Source organism: Papaver somniferum, chromosome 4 (genome assembly GCF_003573695.1).
Source record: "Papaver somniferum cultivar HN1 chromosome 4, ASM357369v1, whole genome shotgun sequence".
Classification (NCBI taxonomy): Eukaryota; Viridiplantae; Streptophyta; class Magnoliopsida; order Ranunculales; family Papaveraceae; genus Papaver; species Papaver somniferum.
The window spans coordinates 92,057,038-92,079,479 of NC_039361.1; the positions used below are offsets into that span (position 1 = coordinate 92,057,038).

At 35.2% G+C, this 22,442-nt stretch overlaps 1 protein-coding gene across 6 annotated transcripts; it reads left to right on the forward strand.

Annotated features, from left to right (window-relative positions):
- The first annotated feature begins 4,926 nt into the window (after positions 1 to 4,926).
- On the forward strand, positions 4,927 to 9,929 carry LOC113276124 (furostanol glycoside 26-O-beta-glucosidase-like). 6 transcript variants are annotated; one of them, XR_003324026.1, is made up of 12 exons: positions 4,927 to 5,436; positions 5,591 to 5,658; positions 5,828 to 6,642; positions 6,751 to 6,967; positions 7,041 to 7,377; positions 7,472 to 7,505; positions 7,581 to 7,692; positions 7,888 to 8,016; positions 8,183 to 8,512; positions 8,662 to 8,797; positions 9,136 to 9,225; positions 9,499 to 9,929. XR_003324026.1 is itself a non-coding variant. In XM_026525706.1 (7 exons), the coding sequence occupies exons 3-6, from the start codon at positions 6,845 to 6,847 to the stop codon at positions 7,627 to 7,629; spliced, it is 543 nt and encodes a 180-aa protein (XP_026381491.1). In that variant the 5' UTR covers positions 4,927 to 5,436; positions 5,591 to 5,658; positions 5,828 to 6,844; the 3' UTR covers positions 7,630 to 7,692; positions 7,888 to 8,017. The 6 variants fall into 6 exon arrangements, 1 of the variants encoding a protein (XP_026381491.1); XR_003324024.1 differs by having other exon boundaries at positions 5,828 to 6,967; XR_003324027.1 differs by having other exon boundaries at positions 5,828 to 6,967; positions 9,139 to 9,225.
- Positions 9,930 to 22,442: the final 12,513 nt, after the last annotated feature.

Below are 22,442 nucleotides of genomic sequence, written 5' to 3' on the forward strand. Positions count from 1 at the left end.
TCTGGAATGAAAGTCAACTGAAGAAAAGAAAGGAACACAAAGGTTAAACATTCTGATGTTGTTTACAATTATTTCCTCAATGATCGTAGTGAGATTATTTCTCACTCTACCACCTGATTACAGGTATTTTCATCCTTGTATCTAGCTTGGGAGCTGCAAGAAATAATTGAGGAATGCTCAAGTATGATTGTACAATATTTTTTATTTTTTATTTTTGTGTTCTTTCTGCTGACCGGTACACGAACGTTCGTGTCCTCCTCTAATGAGTCCATAGGGTTTCCATAAAATGAGTTTCCTTCTCCTGTTTACAAACACATATGTATATATTCTACATATTGTGTTTTCTCCATCCCTAACAAAAAATTACATGGAGAAATCTGAAAAATCTCAAGAGATTGTGCATCTTGACATGGAGGAAGACACTCAAGAACGCGAGTCGATTCTAGAGCTGGTTCTAAAGAAGATGCTTGCAAGGAAGGACCACAACTCCTGGATTGATGATTCTATCAAGGATTTAACTCGTTTTCATAACGATTCAAAGGTCGAGTTTGCAAATCTTCAACTGCAAATAAACCAACTCTTAGATGGTCGTGCCAAAATCCTTGCAAATCAAAATATTCTGATACGGAATCAGAAGAAGCTCATCATGGACTGTGTCAAAGCTAGAGAACTTGCTCGGTTTGTTGATCGTAAAGTTTGTGTGCTTACTCACGCACATGGAGTTTCTACGGTCAGAAGAGTTAAGGAAATCAATGACACCTTCTATGATGGATTTATTGAAAGGTATGAGGTTCTCAAGGAACTTTGATTGTATAGTAAATCTTCATCTTTATGTTTTTAGAAGAATAACTAGGGTTTGGAATAACCATTATTGTGAGTACACATAGCTATGTCCAACGATTTTCATCTTTAATCTTTTTAGATTTATTCATTTAAATTCTAAGTTATTTGGAAGATGATTTTTTTTGCAATTTTAATCTTTATGATTTTGTATATTGCAAATTGTTATGGGATATGTTGTTTACGTCTGTGAACCTGTGACTGTCCCATACTTGTTCAAAAGTTATCTCTATTATGTCGGTATGAAAGTATTGATAGAAGATATAATGAACTTTTGACATTACAAAAGTTAAAGCCTTTTATGTCATTGTTTTGATGGAATAAAGGATAAAACTTTTGTTTACAAGGATTAAGTCTATAATATGTCATTGTGCAAATAGTGATGGAAAATAGAATGAATCCTTGTCTATTCTGCAGTATTGGTCGATCTCTGATCCACATTTTTGTGCATATACTGTGTTGCTCCATAAGTTTTCTTATGTTTGAGCATGACCAATTTAATTGATCATTCTCTTATGTTCAGTTTAGTTGTTTCTTCGTAAGTTCTCTTATGACGAGCATGACCAATTGAATTGATCATTTTTGTGGTTAGTTTAGTTGTGTAATTCCAATTGAATTAATTATGGGTTTTCTTGTGGTTAATTTAATTGTGCATTTCGATTGAGTTAATCATGAATTATTTTGTGGATAATTCAATTGAATACTTTGGATTCAAATTCATGTTTTCATGTGATTTGGTTATGTCCAAAGAAATCCTTCTTTTCTTGTGAAAGTAAGGTCGCATTTGTTGTTCTTTCGGGAATGACATTTTATGGGGGAGAGTTCTTTTTGAACTTGTGCTTAATTGCCAAATCTTTGTGGGGAGTGCGGTTGTGGAATATTATAGGGGTTATCTTGTATCTTTATAAACTCCTTGATGAATGCATTTAGCTTCGGCTTTATGATGGCATCTAAATAAGTTGATATGGTATTCTCTTTTGATCATGAAGTATCTCTATGAAAATTTCATGAGGATCCCACTAGTTTTCGTACCTTTGCCAATTTATATTGACAAAAAGGGGGAGAATTAATGTGTAGTGTGATACTACAAATACATATGGTTTACGGATCATTATGTAAGGGGGAGTGGTTTTCATGTCGAGATGAAGTATTGACTAAGGGGGAGTGATACATATCACCATAGTATTGTTGTCAAAGTTGTGATACAATTGAACTTTGATGTTATGTAATAATACTATGACACTGTATAACAATGATTGAGAGCATTTGTTTTCTCATTATTATCGCTACGGATCTTCAACAACTATGATGCTGAACTTACAACCTTTAGGATCATGGAGTACTTGGAAGTGACGAAGATTTCGAGTCCCGTTGAAGATGCCAAGGAGATCTTGTGGAAATTCATCGATAAAAGGTATGTGGAGACCTAAACTCATCTATCATTTGGAAAGTCTATTTCTACTCTATCTCATATATTGAGACATAAGTCGTGTTACGATATAGTTTTCTCTATACACATTTGAGATTTCGAGCTGAGTATATCTTGCTTACATATTTCTCGAAATATATATTAGTAAGCTTTCGCTTCAACCAAGTTCATCTTGTATCATGAGACAATTTCCGAATACCATCTTACATGGTTAGTGTGATACAATCATTTGGTGTAAGACTTGGAACGTTTCGATAATGATTATCTCAATATCTTGAAAATTGCTTTGATGTTAATAGTGTGTGAAAACGGCTATTGTCATTATAGAAGAATGTTTCAATGATTTAAATAAAGAGTTTAGAATATTGTAACCATCTTAGAATATAAACATAGTGAGTTCGCACATTATTGTATAAGTCCAAAACCGGGAGCCTAAAGTATGGATACTTGTGTATATACTAAAAGATTGTAGGAGACTGGGTAAGTATGCGTACCCGTACGCATACTGGCGGAAGTTCACGTCCGTGAATTTCTGCTGAGTTTGAAAACCAAAACCAAACTTATCCGGTTACCTAAAGTACGCGTACACGTATGCATACTGGGGGAAGTTCACGTCCGTGAATTTCTGCTGAGTTTGAAAACTAAAACAAACTCAAATTCGGTTACTTAAGTACGCATACTTAAGTGGTTACTTTCTAAGATCGGTTGTACATGAACCTAAAACATTTATCAATAAGGAATGCAATCTTTGCAAACCGTGGCTATAATGTTCATGTTGATAGACACATTTTTGTGTCTGAATTGTCCTCAGTGTCTCTATTGCTAGTGCTTGTACTTATTATGGTGTTTTTATGTTTGTGTAGGTGTTTTTGGAGAAATACACTTGTGTGGAAAAAGTTGCTCAAAAAATTCTATTTGGACCCCTGGAGGACATTTGCTATAGGACCCCAGATTTGGCTAAGGGACACCCAAGGTTATGCGTAGCCCAAATTCATCCTCAGCAGCCAAATTTGTCCTCAACACCCATCTGCTATTCTCACCCCAGAAAAGGATAGGGGCACTTCATCTTCAACATTTCAAAAAATAAAAATAGCGGGAAAAATATTCACTCTACTAACAATTTTCAGTTCATGGTTTGGAGGAGTTTTTGTGTGATTCTACCGCCGAAACTTCATGGATAGTTGTGATATGTCCTAACAGAGCTAGTATGGGTGTTTGTTTCGATCAAATTTGGATGGATAACTTGGTTTAATCCAAACAGGGAGTTGGAGGAAAAACATGAGCTTGCACGAGTTGTGAGGAATTTAAACGTGTATTGCAGGTGCTTGGAAGAGTTGATCGATATTCTAGAGCGTGAAGAAGGTATAGAAGGAAAGAAATACATCTGCAAACGCGTAGGAAAACGATTTTTGGAAACAATATATTTTCGAGAATAAAATAAATAATGGGGTTAAATAAAGAGATTTTGGGAGATTCAATGTCGCAATGATGTATAAATAGGTTCCTAGGATCACATAGAAGGGAGACGGAGAGTTTGGGAGAGGCGGAGAGCAACAACAGAAGAGAAAAAAATCGCACCAGAGAACCACCATTTCTGCTGCTGCTGAAGAACACGAAGAACAAAAGACCACCAGAGGCAGTCGTTCATGCTACAGTGACAACGATAGCCACACGAGGGTCGCAGAGATACAACAACAACAGTTCCTTTTTATCGTTCTTTGTAACAGTGTTTTGCAACAATTATAAACGTTGCAAACACCCGATTTTCATTATTTTCTCTCCATTTCATCTTTGTAAACAAATCTTGAGCATGAGTCAATATTTTGAGCAAGTTTATACAATGATGAGCCAAACCCATCCTCTGGGGCGACGGAGGAAGCTATTTCGCCAATAAAATATGGTAATCTCTATTTTATTTAATTTATGCAATTATTATATGATTATTTGCCTTGATAAATAAATAGATAAAATGGTTTTTGTTAACCAATTGTTATTTCAATTGATGGATCATGCTATCCTAGGGTTTTGATATCCCATACTTTCGATTTACAATTGTTATTTCTAAAAAATCAACTTTTGCAATATTAATAATCAACTTGAATGAAGGATTTGCATAATTATAATTAGAAAATATAAATCACTTTGATATTGGTAATTAGTGGAATCCATAGACCCAGTCTTCTCCATATTTTTCATATCACTTTTATTTAAGTTTCCTATATTTTTTATTTAAAATTAAGTCTAAAATATGCTTTCACAAGTCTTGAACGAATCTTATTATTACAACAACATTGAAAATCACATCAACCGATTCGAGTGAATCAAATTGTGTTCTTGTATAAATCCATGAGAATTTAGCAATTGAACAACTCTTTAACTAGTTTCATTTGAGTCATTTGAACTAGGTATCACTACACCATATCAAGGATTTTGCAACATTTCGTTTTTTGGTTTGCAACGCATATCAACGTTGGGGACCATAATCCGTTGGTCATAATCTAGAATACGTTGTACCATATCAGGATATTCCAAAAAAAAAAGATGGAAACAGGACACGCTTGCCTTTGTTAGAATTGTTGGGGGCTTAAATGTCTACTGAAAATGATTATATCTGATTATTCTTATTTTTCTTCTATTTTTCGTTCTTTTCTCTATCCCTCTCCATCACCCAAACCAAAACTTATCTTGTTCTCCACCTCTTTTTTACTTTCTTCTGAACAGAAATCTTGGAAATCAAAATCTATGTCCCTCTCCCTCAGCCAAAACTCGTGAACCAATATTATCCTCAGCTAAACCTAGATCTGTTAAAATCAAAACTATCTTTTGTAGACATAAATCAAACTCAATTTGCTATAAATCAAAACCCATCAGAAATCAAACCTAATTTTACTTACCAAAATTTCATTTTAAACAAACTCAATTTTCTATAAATCAAAACCCGTCAGAAATCAAACTTAATTTCACTTACCCAAATTTCGCTTTAAACCCTAAATATGTGATTTTTGCTTAAATGAAATGCGTTTACCGGTGAAACCCTTATTTCATTGTAATTGATTTTGTGAGTCAAGTTTATTTTGCATAGTTGAATACCAACCTCGATGAAAACTCTCTGATCTGAAATTTTATTTATGTGAATCTTATTTTACATCACGAAAAATATGAAGAAGGTAAGTCAAGAATTATGGCTTTATTTACATAAGAGATTTTCTAGGATTCTATCTCAACAAAACCATGTGTTACTTTAACTTTTTATGTTAGAAATTAATTGGATTGTTCACGATGATGAATTGCTAATAAACTTTTTGTCGTTTTTCTTGTTAGAGTGATGGCGATAAAGATTTGGTGGTGACGATGGTGAAATTTGGTGGCAAGACCATATATGAACGCTGGTAAGTTTTCAAATTAATTTTATCAAAAACCAGATTCAAAGTTTTTGTAGATTTTAGTAATATCAAGACCATATTTGAGGATAGTTATACTCTTCTCTCTGGAATTGGAGTTCTTAGTTTCCCTTTTTTTTTTTTAATATTAGTTTTACATTATGCCCCTCTCTTGCAGGTGAGGAATGGTAGAGATAATGCATAGAACTGTTGGTGTTTGGAGCAACAGAAGATGAAATGGGTTTTGCAGTTTTAGTCTGAAGTTGAAGTTACAGGTTCAGGAGATGGATTTGGTTACTGCTAATGGGTGGATGAGATATGTACTGAAATGGCAGTTCATGGTGGTGATTGTTTCTTGAGGAATTTGAGATGGAGATGGAACTGCTAGTGTTGATGAGATGGTTTGTTTTTGAAGCTGTATGTGGATAAGATGCAGAGAGACAGTGGGTTATATTTTTGCTGATGCTTAGAGCTTGTGCTGATGTAGTGGATGTATGAGATGAAGATGGTTGAGCAGCAGAGAGGCCTTGAAATGTGTTGTGCTTGAATCTTGTTGTTATCAACAGAATGGACTGTCTTGGTGATGTGTAAACAAGGAAGAAGAACAAATCTGGTGTTGAAGTTGAATGAATGGGTTGAGCTGATGTTGAGGAATGAGCTGAATTGTAGATGGTTGGTGGTTTGGTATTGCAGGAATGGAGTTGTGTGGTTCAATGGCCTTGTACTTCGCAGAAGCAATTTCAGGAGCTGGATGCTAGGGTCAGGAAGCTACATCAAGTGTAGATGATGTTTCTGAACAAGAAATTGTCATGGACTTTAGAACTCAGGTTATTAGCATCGTGACCTGATAAATTTACCACTACACTAAGGTGACATCCGCAACTTTGTGAAATTTTCGTTGCAGGTGATCGAGCCGTTTGTAACGTTGCTCCATTTCGACTTACCCACTGCTCTGCAAACTCAATACAGAGGATTCCTCGATAAAAAAATAGTGTACATATATATATATAACCTCGCTCAAATCGTTGATCTTTTGTTTTGTTTAGAATCACATTTTATAGTCGAAGAACCTCAACTGATAGTTTTATGAATTTATCATAGGGATGATTTCAGAGACTTTGCAGATCTTTGTTTCAAGAACTTCGGAGATGAAGTTAAACATTGGACAACAATTAATGAGCCACAACTCTTTGCAATGTATGGTTACCGTGTTAGTCTTTCTCCGACTGGTGATAAAGTCAACGATCCATATGATGCTGCCCATAACATCATCTTATCCCATGCTGCAGCTGCTAAACTCTATAAACAAATATATCAGGTATGAATTCACCAACGTATTTATATTCGTTAACGTTTACATGCAGCACATGTATATTTAACGTTTTTATTAGGCTGCACAAGAAGGAGAAATTGGTATTTCTATCGTGGGTCAATGGTTTGTGTCGCACTCGGACTCACCCCGTGATAAAGAAGCAGCAGAAAGGGCTAATGGCTTCATGGTTGGATGGTTCATGGAACCATTGGTCTATGGAGATTACCCTTTTATAATGAGAGCATTAGTGAGGGATAATCTTTCCATGTTTACAGACAAAGAGAAAGAAATGGTGAAGGGTTCTTATGATTTTATTGGTGTAAATTATTACACTGCTAGATACGCCAAAGACATTCCTTTTACCAGTGAGCATAAGTTCACCTCCACAGACAAATACCAGTTTGTAGCACAGAAAGGTACATACGAATACTCATGCACAACTATAAGCTACGTGCCTAGAACTTGGTAGATTTTTCCGCTAATATCCAGTTGCCCTGAATTGTACCACAGAGGAAAAAAATGGAGTTCCTATATATGCCCATTGGTAAGATTCATCACATCATAACGTTTTATTTCCAAGTGGGACAATTAATTAACATTTTACATATTATATATATAGTCTCCTACTGGTGGTCCGGAGAGCATTTACATTTATCCGGTGGGACTAAGAGACGTCCTGGTTTATATGAAAGAAAGATATGAAAATCCTAAGTTCTACGTTACTGAGAACGGTATGTCCAAAACTCTTTGGCGATGATATCACCAGAATATTTTTTTATTGGACAGTAAGATTTCACTCCTAGATACAAATTTTGTATTGATTAACAAATCCATCATTGGGAAATAGTTTTGTTTTACTGCAGTATATCCTCCTCCATCAAGCTCATTAAAATTCCTACTTTGTGCACATTGTTTAATCCTTACAGGCTGATGGTTATCAAAGAACAGGTTGCTTCAATTTTCTTTGCCAGGGTTTCATACAAGTGCTCTCTAGTATATCATTTGGTGATCCATTAGATCCAATAAATTTATTGATGCGTGTTAAAGTATATCGTGTAAGGAACTCTCAACCAGATGATGTCTTGTTGTGCATTTTAAGTTTACTAGTTAACTTGCCTTAATACTTAGGGCCGCATAATTTAGAGGCGCAATAGTTTTTGGATTAGCGACTGGCCAAGCTAATGAAGAACTGATGCATCTTATGTTTGGAAACTTTGACAGGAACAAAAAAGTGTTAATCGGTGGTTATCCATTGACCGCGAAATGATAGGGTACTGGCCAAATGAGCTCTTTACTCATCTAGCACATGATGCTTCTGTTGTCAGATACGGCGGAATAGCGGGGGCAGTATTCAGAAGCCCAAGTGATCCAATGGGAAATGGAAATTTACCATCGTTTAGTATCCAACAGTCTGGATGGATGAAGGAAATGAAGGTCTACAACGAATCAGGATTCCACGTTTTCTTTGATTTTTATTTATAAAGTATACAAGAAACAATATACACCAGCGGATTGTTTTAACCTTAATAGATCTTACCTCTGTTTCTTTATGTATGTACTAATGCTTCTCATCTTTCTCTCTTTTGCAGTTCAGTTCTTTCTTATCACAAATGCATTCTTATATTTCATCAATAATTCTGATTTCGAATAGATAGTTAACCAAGGTACTTACGACCTTTTTTTTTCTTTTTCTTTTTCAGTAGTGCCCTCCGCTGAAGGTCAATCACTTGCTGACGAGTATTCCAGAAGTGCTCAATACCTTGCGTATTTTGGTGGAAAAGTTGGGTTACGGTATGCTGAGAGTTGTGCTCGTGGTGGGATCTGCTACTTAAACAGGTGATATTTTATATGTTCTACTTGTGTTTATGTGATTTTTTGTTAGTTCAGTTCTGTTAAATCATCGTACTTGAATACTTATGGGTTTGTCAGTTCTTTACTACTTTTACTCACTGGTTCCGTCCAAAATCTATATGTATGAACTACTCTCTAAAATTTGAATAAAATGCTCATGTACAACATATAAGCATTGTATTATGCCAACAGCATATATACTTCCTTGTTCTCTTTGAGTTTCGTCTTTTGGTAATCAGTTAGATTGCTCTTGATGAATATGATATGATTTATATTTTGCGAATTAGATCTTCAAGTTAATATGTTGTCTATTGATGTTGCAGCAGCATGGTAAGTTGGTTGACAAAGAAAATCGGCCAACGGAGGGTCCTGTCATTATAGGTGTAACTTCAGGTGCTTCTACCCAAGATAAAGTAATTTTCCTCACAGCAAACTTGGTTCTATTTTCCATAGTACCTTACACCATAAATCTGCACCTGAAGTGGCATCACTCTATGGCAATACGGTGATATTTTGTGTGACATGATATATGTGCTTGTATGGTTTGATTTGATGGCCCTGTGACCGTACTGCTAAGTGTTTGTTGTTGGAATGAACATTATCGATTCTATTCTCATTTTCTTGTAATAGGTTCATATTTGTTTTCTTATGATTTGTAATCAACATTTTGATTGTTCGTTCTGCAGAAAAGATGCTGCGAAGCTGGTAATTTATGGATGGATTGGTCAATTACATCATGTCATTGTGCCTAGATGCAGCAAAAGAATCGAGGTACCTTGTAGATGCTAGTTGAAACTTGGGAAAGTCCTGTAGTGTGCCAACATACACACTCCCACTATTTTCTTGTTGCTCTAATCCTTAAAGCTAGGACTAAGCTAGTATTTGGAGTAACAACTGGAAACAATAGCTTCATAGCAATATATTTCTTATGTTCGAAATGGAATTTCATTGCATTTTTTTCAAACTTAGTTTATCTTGTTGTAAGGATTAGTGATGATCTGATAAAATTGGGTCTTTTAGTTGATCAACAAAGGTATATGAAGGTGCAGAAATCCGCCGGAACTGTCGTCGGAATTTATTTATTTTTTATTCGGAATTATCATCGGATTTTATTTTATTTTCACCTTTAAATGGGTTTGCAACGTATATAATTGTTGCTCAAATTAGAGTAATATGTTGCCTAAATTAATGTAGCTGTTGCACAAATTAAAGAATCCCTTGCTCAAAAACGTTGGTAAACTTGTTGACCAACGTTTTTATGCGTTGCACAGATTAATTTGCCCAACGGATTTTCGCGTTGCACATAAATTTGCTACGCCATATTTCCATACGCGTTGGTGAAATTCATTGAACGCTTATATCCACCCCAAATCGGATGTTTTGGTGTAGTGTATGGTTAATATGAATAAGGTTGACATGAGAGTAACCATATGGCTAACCTTGGTTAACTATTTGTGAACTAACATGGTGAACACGTTTGGATACGGTTACATAAACCTAAATGAGGGTACATTTCATTTGTGTGTAAAAAGCTAAGTTCGATCTGACGGTTGAAAGATATAGCTTGGTTGAATCAGGTTTTTCATCTAACGGTGATTATTGAATGCGTTGTTACCAAGGTAACTTGGATTGCAAACCCTGATTTGAAAACTATATAAAGGAGATCTCTATCAACTGGGAAACCTAATCCGCACACCTCCTGTGTGTTACTAGTTGCATAACAAGAGTCGATTCTCCTTTAACCTTAGGTTTCTTCTCGAGACCCTGTAGGTTAACAACTTGAAGACTTCATTGGGATTGTGAAGCCAGACCCAACTATTGTCTTTGTAGTTGCGTGATCTGATCTTGATGTTTCTATCGTGATTGAGTGCAACTGTAAAATTGGCTTGAGATTTATATCTCTGATAGTCAAAATAGAAAAGTAATCACAAACACCTTCGTCTCATCGTTTGTGATTCCACAATAACTTGTTTCGCTAGTCGATTAAGTTTATTGTGAGGTGATTGATAATACTAGGATGTTCTTTGGGAATATAAGTCCGGTTTATCAATTGGTTCATGTTCACCTTGATTTATCAAAAGACGGGACAAAAACTCTTGGGTATTTCTGTGGGAGACAGATTTATTCAATCCTATAGACTTTTCTGTGTGAGACAGATTTGTTTATCAAGTATTCGACTTTGGGTCGTAGCAACTCTTATTTGTGGGTGAGATCAGCTAAGGGAATCAAGTGCGTAATATCCTGCTGAGATCAGAGACGTGAGGAGCGCAACTGTACCTTGAATCAGTGTGAGATTGATTAGGGTTCAACTACAGTTCAGTCCGAAGTTAATTGGTAGTGGGCTAGTGTCTGTAGCGGCTTAATACAGTGTGGTGTTCAATCTGGACTAGGTCCAGGGTTTTTCTGCATTTGCGGTTTCCTCATTAACAAAATTCTGGTGTCTGTGTTATTTCTTTTCTGCATTACATTTTGTTATATAATTGAAATAACACAGGTTGTGCGTTAAGATCAATCAATTAGAATATCCAACCTTTGGTTGTTGATTTACATTGATTGACACTTGAACATTGGTCTTTGGTACCGTTAAAGTAATTCCTCTTATATTCAATCGGGCTCGCATATTTCCATTTGCTGATTGCGGATTGAATTAAGAGTTAGAGATATTAAACTCTTTGATATACTTTATTCTAGATTGAGTCTGACTGTCTAGTTGATTCTCTAGAAAATATATTGGAGTAAGTCCCCTCAGATTGCCAAACGAATTGTTGAGTGTGGTTGTTAGACCCCCGCATTTTCAATCTTCATACACATTTTCCAGAACCTCATGATGTCCAGAATGAATCTCAGTTGTTAGAAACCCATCCTATGGTTGATGTGGTTAACCCAGGCTATGATACCAAAATTGACTTTGTTTTCCCACCAAAAAATTTTCTTTCAATTGTGGGAACATATGTGTCATTTATTAAGTTTTGAGACTAAACCTAATTACTTTAGGAGATTAGGGTCGACACATTTTCTTAAGAATGACCACCACTATGGTCAACTGTGTGAGTCAAATCTGATTGACTTAGAGGATCCCCAATTATTCAGGTTATTGTTATGTGCTTCTAAGTTCTTAGTTGAGTATTTTCAGACTCTACAACTTGATCTTTGGGATCTTATCTTTGAGGAAATCCAGTCCAGGAAAACATTTTATCAAGACCCTTTTATAGAACCTGAACCTGAACCACAGCTAGATGTAGTTGTCTTAAACAGGAAACTAGACAAGGGTGTGCTTTATTTGTTAATTTTCTTGGCATGTTGCAGATTGCTTTTACTTGTGATAGCCCTATTTGGTTTTGGTGATCCGATGTTATTCCGTCTATTACTTTATGATTCTATAAGGTGACTAATCCTTTCTTAGCCTGGCTGAAGACTTCAAACTTAGCACTTCTTGGGAGGTAACCCATGCTCATGCAACACGGTAATATCTTTCCTTAATTCTTTTCTTCAAGTGGTAACAATTTCTCCTTGTTCATGCTTTTAATTTAATATTTGGAACATTGAGGACAATGTTAGATTTAAATTTGGGGGTATGGAAGAAACTTTTTAGTTGCAGTATATGATAAATAAACTCCAGAGCCTAGAAATTTATGCCTATTAAGGATAGCACTAACCAATCTAAGTGTATGGAATCATCTTGGTTATCGGAGTTGAGGAACCAATTTGATTGGATGGAATCATGGAAACATCCAAATAGAGTCTATTCATAAAAGCACAGATCTCAGGTGTTAGAAATAACATGGTAGTTTCGTCATATCTCGTAGAGTCCTTTTCACCTTCTATTTTTATTTTCATTTAAATATGTTTCTCTAAGTGATTTGGTGGAGCACACGAATCAAGTTATTTCCAGTGCTAGGGTGAAATAAAGTGATTGAGTTACCCATGAGAGAAAAAAATTTGAGACCAGACCATCAGACCAACCAGAATAAATCAATAAAGTCGACCACTGGTCCCCTTGTATATGCCAGTTGTGTTGATATTAGTCAGACCAATATCTCAGTCTATTAGGATAGGTTCATCCTGGCAGTGGCCTTCAGACATATATGGAAAACACCGTTCACCTTAGTCAACATCAAAACCATCTACATTTTTCTCTATATCCATCTTCTTAATCTATCCATATGATTTGTTGACTCCGGATATTGATGTCCATAGTGCGACTATTTGAGTAGAGCTTTGTCAGTTATATATGAATTTTAGTATGTGAATGCAAACTCGTATACAACAATTGGAATTTCGCATCAGGGTACTTCCTCCTGTAGTCAATGAGAGTATGCCAACCAAGGAGACTCTTTAGTGCCTTTCAAGGTTCTGCGTAGATAGCTAGGGTCTGGAGTAAACATTTTGTGGGTACACCTCTTCTAAACCCTCCCGAGATTATAACTCGGCCACTAGGGATACCTAGGGGTTCAAAGGCTTGTTGCACACGCTAAGTGCAATCGCGATGCCTACGACAGTGAGTTAGGATTTTTTTATTCTAGACTAGATTTGCTCGAGGACTAACAAATAATAAGTTTGAGGGTATTTGATAGACACATTTTTGTGTTCAAGTTGTCCTCAATTTTCTGTATTGTTGGTACCCGATTTTGTCAAATGACTGTGTCACACAAATCATGTAAGATGTTTCAAGGCAATTTTCACATGATCATCTTTTGATTTAATATTTAGTTTCCAACAAATAAATTATTTCCAACTTAACTCATCAAGAATAATGATGAACATAGTTAAAGCAAAAAGCTTCCAATACATATTTCGACAAATAGATAAGCGAGATAAACTCAACTCGAAATATCGAATGTGTATAATGTAAAAATCTATATAGCTATACGACTTAGTCTCATTAGATGATAGAATAGAATAGACTTCTGAGTGATAGATAAGTTTTACTCTCCACATATCTTTTGTTGATGAAGTTCCTCCAAGCTCTCCTCGGTAGATCTTCGTCTTCAATCTATGAACACCGTGAAATCTAAAGCTTAACTACACATTCTATCCTAACCTGAGACATAGCTATAAGTAGACTAGAAATCAAGTATATAGTTTTGATCAACTAAACTTGATAAACAAGCTTGGGATAGCAACGCTTGCAAGTTTGACCGAGCAGTGCTCTAACACATTTATCTTTTAACTTAATCGTCTGATCTCATCCGTCTTTTGACTTATCATAAGATAAAGGCCACGTTGAATTTGTCTTTGGAAAGATTAGCAACTTTCCTAAATCAAATGTCACAAAAAAGAAGGTACACCCACTTGTTACGTGCTAAGTTAAGATTTAAATAAATTTCGTGTTCAAAAAATCCGTGTCTTCCGCGAGTATCCATTTATTTCCCATAAGTCCTAAATGTATACGCTAACAATGTAATTTTGAATAATAACTTCTGGGAGCCACTTAGTGACGAGTCCCTTTTAGATTCCAAGTCGAGAAAAAACGTGAACCGGTAGTAATCATTTTATTAGCAAAATAATCAAGGGAAAGAAGATAACACCCGTAGTTGGGTCTAATGCGCCAAACTTCACAAATGAAATTCTCTAAGTATTTGCATTAATTGACAAAGTGAAGCTCATATATTCAAAAGATTCAGCACATACGATAACGCCCTTTCTGTATTTCATATAAATTTCTTTTTTAATATTTTTTTTATTCAAATAAATGTCATGTAAACTAACTCTAGGTAAGCGTATTAAAAATCAAGTTTGAAGGTTTCCATTCTCTGTAGAGAATAACTACCTTAATTTCCAGATTCATCGCACAAGTATCGGGTTGATTTCGATAATCATAACATCGTGGTTGTAAGTTAGATCAAATCAAGTGCCTTTTCCGAACGAAAGCAATCCCGTTTACATCTTCAATGAGCACTTCCACGTCAATCAACCTCGGGTTCGAGCCCCATCTATTTCATTAGTAGGAATTACCAATAGGTACTATTATGGTAGTCTTAGTTAATGGCAGGTCCACCCACTAAAGCCCAGTAACTAGAGGTCCATAGTTTTAGAGAAGAAAAAAATTGGACCCAAAATTTTATTCCCAGGTCCTAGACACGTGCGAGACTATTGGTGTACATATTTATAATACCCAAATTAACCTTTAGTGCAATAAATATATAAACAAGGGATTGATTATTTTTTCCAGATTTGTTTTTTCTTTTCTCTTTCCTCTCACTGCTGCTACTGGATTTTGATGAAATCCAATTCATTTTCTTCATCCTCTCTCGTTTGTGTATCATGAAAAGTTCTGGTGATGAATATTTTTATAAGGTCTTGATCGATTCACGAATCCAAGATCGATTCTGTTTATATGGAGCTTCTGGTAAGTTGATTTAATCACTAATTAGTTGATGTTTGATTATGTTTTCCGGTCTTCGTGCTTAATTAGATCTGATATTTTATTTTCATTTTGTTAGTCTTTGATTTGTTTTTAGTTTGATTTTGTATATTAATCATCAGTACGTATATGATGTACTGGTGGTTTTTGATGAAAATAGTTCAGATCTAGTTATAAAATCATGTTTTATGTTCATTTCGTTACTAAATCTGATATTTTTAGTTTTGTTTTTGTTGGCTTTTGGTTTAGTTTCAGTTTGCTTTTGTGTATTAACCATCAGTACGTGTATGACGTACTATTTTTCCGTGTTTACTATGCATCTATAGGTTTGGTTTCAGTTTTGGTTGTTTATTAACCATCAGTTCGTATATGACGTACTGTTTTTATGCATCTTGATCGTAATTATTCGATCTTTTTGGGTTAGATTATGATTTATTTTAGCTTATTTGAACTTTCAATTTGATTATCTTGTTATTTTCGTTTCTTTATTTTCTCAAAATCATGTTTGTTTGTTGTTTCACGGGTATTATCCGGCAGTACATATGTTGCATACTAATTTGAACTTCTTTTGATTTTGTTTTATTCTTAGTTTTATCACTTGTTGTGGTTTGATACATAAGTACATATCTTTCATACTAAAATAAGACTCTCGATTATGTTTTTTTGATAGATTCATTACATGTGGTTTGTTTTTTAGTTCATGAATCAGCAGTACATATGTGTCATACTGATACGAACTGCTTTTGATTATGTTTTATTCTTAGTTATATCATTTGTTGTTGTTTCATCCATAGTGTTTTTATTCTTAGTTATATCATTATGTGGAATACTGATACAAACTGTTTTTTTTTTGGGTTGATCCATTAGTACGTATGTGTAGTACTGAATATGTGCTTTAATTCGTCTATATTCATGGATTCGTCACTTTTTCTTTACATGCAGTTGATTTTTTAGTTCATTTGATTTTGTTTTATTCAAAGTTTTGCCACTGTTTGTCTGTTGGTAGTTTAGTTCGGGTTAGGTGTAGGAATGGATCGTGGTGGCCGTGGCGTATAATGGGATTTCCTGAATTTCTTGATGGTTGCGTCCTTTCTCTGAAGGATCAAACTCCGGTGAAGTTCTTGGGACGATATAATGCAAACATGTAAGTGTTTCGATATTCTTGTTTATGTAATCTTGTTTAGTATGAAGTGTGTTTTAATGGGTGTGCATAATGTATGTATTGCATTCTCATGCATTTTTAGTGTGTTTTGATGAGAGTGTATAATGCATGTATTGCATTCTCATGCATTTTTAGTGAGTTTGATGGAGTCCATAATGAATGTATTGTATTATTCCCAGATAAGTATTGTAGAAGGTTTTTGCAGCTTCATTTTGTATAATTTGGCAGTGCGTATATGCTGCACTGCTGAAAATTCAGTTTATATACGCTACACTGACGAGAAATCGATGTATAAATGTTGCACTATGTAAAAATCACAGTCTACACTTCATAAAACATTACAATAGCTGCTGGTTTTTTGCTCCATAACTGTTATTCTGCACTAAGCATAACCAAGTAATCCGCTTGGAGTTTTTATACATTTTTTGATCATCTCAGTTGGTCACTTAGCATGGGGCTCAACAAGACGTGCTAGTTGATATGGTTGCATAAAGTCATTTTTACAAGCAGAGATTGGTACACCTTATCAACACAACTACGTAAGACTCTTGCTTAAGTTTCTTTTTTCGCATAGAGGAATACCAAAAAAAAAAACTAATAAACAGTTTATCTCCTTGCTATACCTTTTTCTCTTAGTATACCAGCACCGTCGTCTATCCGCTGGACGACCCATAACGATTTTAGTTTCAATTTTTAAGTATATTCACTCTATAATTACCCAAGTTGGACTAAGTGAAGTATTGTTCATTATGGGGACATTTATAGATCATGTACATATTTTTCTTAACATTAAATCCGTGTTATTATGTTTAAAATCCACTGAAAATATGAGTGCATCCAATATGTACTGATAGTTGTGAAACGAAGACTTTTCTTTCTTAGCATTACACATAGGTTTAGATAGAATTAGTTGTGTTTTGTAATGCAATCACTGTCATGGTGTGAAAGGAAGAATTTCGTTTCTTAGCATTATCCATTGGTTATATGATCTTTTTGGGTTGGTAATGGAATTGGCTTATTAAGCAGTTTATGTGTCGGTTCGAGAACGATTTTTTTTTTGGATTATACAGTATGAATTGAGTTTATTCAAGGATGATTTTTGTAGATGTAAAACATGAACTGAGTGTGGGTATACTGTCAATAAATTGGGTGTATAAGTACTGTCAAGAAATAGTTATTTGTTGCCTTCGAAAAAGAAAGGACCGAATAAATTGAGTACATCATTTATAGACTGGAAAACATTTTGCAGGATTATTACTCTTCGTTAGTTGGTATGGTTTGCTAAACGCCTACACGTCTTAAGAGTTTTCATTGGTAATGGGTGATAAGTGCCTTAAATACATCTTTTGAATGTCAATTTTTTATGCTTTTCTTAGTTATTTCTCTTGTATTTTTGTATATTACGTTTGTTTTATTTTGCAGGCATTTTGGAGTCATGTTACATGAAAGAAGAGGAGAAGAGGCATAATTCATCATTTTGGCTACGCTAGGTGCTAATGGATTTGAAGCCAAGGCAGTCACACTTATTAATCGGGGTAGCCACCTGCTGTGATAAGGGCCAGTCTTATACGCAGCAACAACAAAGCTAGGTCCTAATACACTCGACCAGTTCCGCTCATTTCATCTCAGTCTACAACCAAAATACGAAGAGATGCTTCCAAGAGTTCACCGTTGTCCAACAAAGTCGACCAGCAGCTAGTCACGGTTCTTGTGGTCGTGTTTGAGGAGGAAAGGCGTGATCCAGAAGCTCAGAACAACAAGACAAAGTGAGAGATTAATACCGAGAAACCAGTTGGGAAAGAGTTGTTGTCTGTCATTGATTGGAATGAAGATCAAGGGAGATCAGGACTGGGATCTCGAAGCTGAGAAGGAAATAAAGATTGGGTATTCAATTTTGGAGAGTTTGGTTTGATTTTGAAGTCGTTTTGCTGCCAAGAGAAGGCAGTGAAGAGAAGACAAGTTAATATAAAGGATTTTTAAATGCTACATACGGGCAACTCCAGATAAAGCTTGATTTAGAACTTGAGATAAACATGGAAACATTGGTCGAATATTCAAAGATTGGGTTTGTAAAACTTGGACGAAAAACCAGTTAAGAGAATGAAGCTTCTTGCCGTTGATTTTGATAGTTAACAGTGTAGAAGATATGTACTCGAATTTATAAGTATATAAGCTATGTGTACTCAAATTTGTAAGCAGTGCAGCGGATATGTACTCAATATAATAAGGGTGTAGACACGCACACGTTTGGTAGTAGAGGGTATTATGGTCATTTCAATGTTTTCAATTAATTTTGGACCTCCAGATAAAAAAAATTTCCGGTTGGACCCTACTATAAATAACCTTATTGACTTAGGACCAAACAAAAAATTTTCCAATTCATTATTATCGAGTTAACTTATGTTTAACGGGAGGAAAATAAGTAAGCAAAGCAACAAAGAAAATTATGTGGTAACATGAAGGAGAAAAAACAGATTTGGAAAAGGCCAGGAGAAAAGGTATCTTACCGTAATCTCAAAAGATGTGAGAAAAAACTTATGTTTCCACCAATCTCAAAAGATGTGACCATGTTCAGCCGGGTGTTTAGAGACTTTTACACGTAAAAAGTTCACATCATTCCTTATTCAATTCAAAATTTTGTATCGACATAGTGAGCGATGATTGTCCTTCACTTTATCCATTAAAACCAGGAATCCTGCATCCATGAGGAAGAAATCTAAATCCCTAAAGAGAGCTGCGGTCGAAGCAGTCGTGTCCTATTAGGGATCTATTTCTATTTACGCTTAGCCAGTTAGCTAGATTCGCACATGGTCATGGTTTGGGATTAAGCCTCAGCCTGATGTGGTTAGCTTTAAGTTATGCAATATGGTTAGTCCATGGCATCATCAAAGCCGTCGAAGAGACTAACGCCAATCTCAGCCGTCCTTTGGCTTATCATAAATCATCCGACCAATCTCATCCGTCCTTTGACTTAATCGGCCGATCTCATCTGTCCTTTGACTTATCATAAGACAAGGCCACGTCTTTCTTATGCCATTGACTAGGTAGCACCCCAGCCTACAGTAGGGGCTCAATCTTTATTCAGAGTGGGGCCTTCGCCCCCGTTATTGTTAAACCCTTGCTAATTGTTAACTTAGAGTTGATCTTAGGACGACAATGTCAAGATTAATGGCTAGTCAAACATAGCCAGGATTGTTTGACGAGAAGAAGCGAGATTAGTGATCCTGGCGAGGCATAATATCAACCGTCCAAATCTAAAGAGATTGGTTATGATTAGCTTTGGTCGTTTGCAATTTTAACGTACACGCTACAACAAAGACTATCTTTAGTTTGTGTTGAATATATCCCTAATTAAAAGATGCAGTACCTCCTGATTATTTTCTGTCAATATAATGTAATTTTTGAACTTGAACTTCCAAAGGTTGTTAATGCTTTGGGACTGGCAACATAGTTAATGCTTAGTAAACTCATCTTTGCCTTGTGATTTTAGAAAGAAGAAACCGCTATTACATATATCTCGGTTAGATTATTTAGTCAACTAGTTAGTTTAAGAAATTAATTATAGACGGGCCCTGACAGAAGTTAGCTATTTTTTTTGTATTGAGTTAGCTATATACGTTCACTTGCCGGGAAATTAGGCTCAGACCCAACCCATGGATAACCCATAATATGAGGCCCCTAGATAAAAGAGTTTTATTAGTAGGTCCTGAATTAAAAAATAAATTTAATAAAAGCGAAAAGACTAAATTAGCCTCAAGTATATAAGAGGCGTCACCTACCTTTCTCTCGTTCAGACGCCATTATTTCATTTCCAAGGAGAGAGAAAACAAATCTCACTCACCTGAAACAGAAAGAAATCTAGAAAAAAACCCAAAAAATCAAGAAATCTTCCTGAAATCTGTTCCAAAACAAAGATCGAGATCAAAAACTATTCATCATTTGCTAACCCCTAAATCAGAGAAACAGATCGAAAAAGTTTCAGATTCAAAAACCAAAAAAAATCAAAAGAAACAGTTTCAGATTCAGTTTCAGATTCAAAACCTAAATCGCCGTTGTTACTGATTCCTGTTGATGAAATACTCTGACGATTAATCACTAGGTAAGTTTTGATTTGAAGCTGTTAGTTTTGATTCCTGTTGTTACTGATTCGTGGGTCGAAAATTTCTGAACTAGGGTTTGTAATGAGATTACAACAAACATAACTCATTCTGACTGATAATTTTACAGATCGGAGAAGGAGAACAATCGTTTGTGCATAAAATCCATGAAATAACTGATTAAATAGAAACAAAGGTAAGTCATGGATGTGATATAACTGATTGATTTAGTGGATTTCATTTCTGAGATGTTACTGTTTGAAAACCCTAGAAACTCTAAGTTGAATTGCAATCAACTAACTTGATTTTATTACTACATCAACTGCAGATTCAGAATCAAATTTCTTTTGGAATAAAAATGGTGAAAGGAAAAATGAATCACCCTAGAAAAGATGATACAATTACAGGTACTAAGTTGTGAAAACTATTGTTGTCATGGTCTCATGTTTATTTCTCATATAATGCTTGTGAATATGTAATTACACAGACAAGGACATGTGTAACTATAAGTTACACACTCAAAATGTAACCACTGACTGTGTTGTGGTTTGTATATTGATTGTGTAACTTATAGTTACACATACCAAGTGAGCCTGTCACCACTGACTTTCCTAGGGATGTGTAACTAGTAGTTGCACATAAAAAATTGGTTGTGTTTAGGATGTGTAACTTGTAGTTACACATAGAAAATTGGTTGTGTAAATTAAAGTTACTCATTAATATGCATGTGTAAGTTAAAGTTACACCTTGTAGAATGTCTAGGATTGAGTGTGTAACTTGTAGTTAAAATCTACTAACTGAAGAAATTTAAAAGTTTCTAATGTAAGTGATGCTTTTGAATGTATAACTACGCAAACAAGGGCCTGTGTAACTTTAAGTTACACATTCAAAATCTCACCACTATGTTGTGGTTTGTATATTGAGTGTGTAACTTGTAGTTACACATACAAATGAGCCTTGCAGAAGTGGCTGTGTAACTTGTAGTTACACATCTTAACTGTGAGTTACACATTCAAGATGTTACCAATGACTTGCAAAGTGGCTGTGTAACTATAAGATACACATTGAAAATCTAATCACTGACTTGCCAATTGACTGTGTAACTACAAGTTACACATGCATAATAACATAACTGATTTGGCAATTGCCTAGATAACTAAAAGTTACACATGCAAAAATATAACCTATGACTGTATTGTGTTTGTAAATTATAGTTGGACATAAAAAAATGACCCCTTTAAACCTTCATATGCATGTAAGTTAAGGTTACACAATACAGAATAGAATGATTCAGTTTGTGTACTTGGCAAATACACATAGTTTGTAACATGATTTTCATTTTGTAGTTAAAAACGAGTGTATTTGATAAGTACACAACATACTGACTCATGCTATTTTTGTGTGTGATGTGTACAGGAAACCTAAGGCAGTCGTTGAATGCAGTAAAGGATTTAGTAAAGGTGATAAAGCCTATAGGACTGACTGATAGGGCTCATAGATATCTTAGGAGAGCTGCTTACGGAGAACTCGTAATGATGTATTACGATGACTATGATACAACTGTACCAACTACAACAAGACAGATAACTACCAACAAACACGGCGTCTTGAAGCTCTTGAACTGCTTTGACATGGATTGTGAGACACCATGTTCATTCAAGTTTGCTGATGATAAGATTATAGAGTCTACACCGGCAAAGCTGGCTGGTATATTTTGCATGCAGAGGATTGGAAGCAGAAAGGGTCAGAAGCTGTTAAAGTACTATTGTCCTAGTGATTTGACTGACAATGTTTTATACAACAAATACTTCACCGATATCAAATCTACAAAGCATCATACGACGGTGACTAAGACAAACATTTTAGAGAAGATAAAACAACTTATGGCAAAAAGGAGAAAAAGTGGGAAAAGAAAGAAAGTTGATGAAAAGGATCTAGTTTGTCTGATAGGTCTTTATCTTTGTTGTGTATTGTTTTTTGGCGACAAAAATGCCAATGGAGTGAACG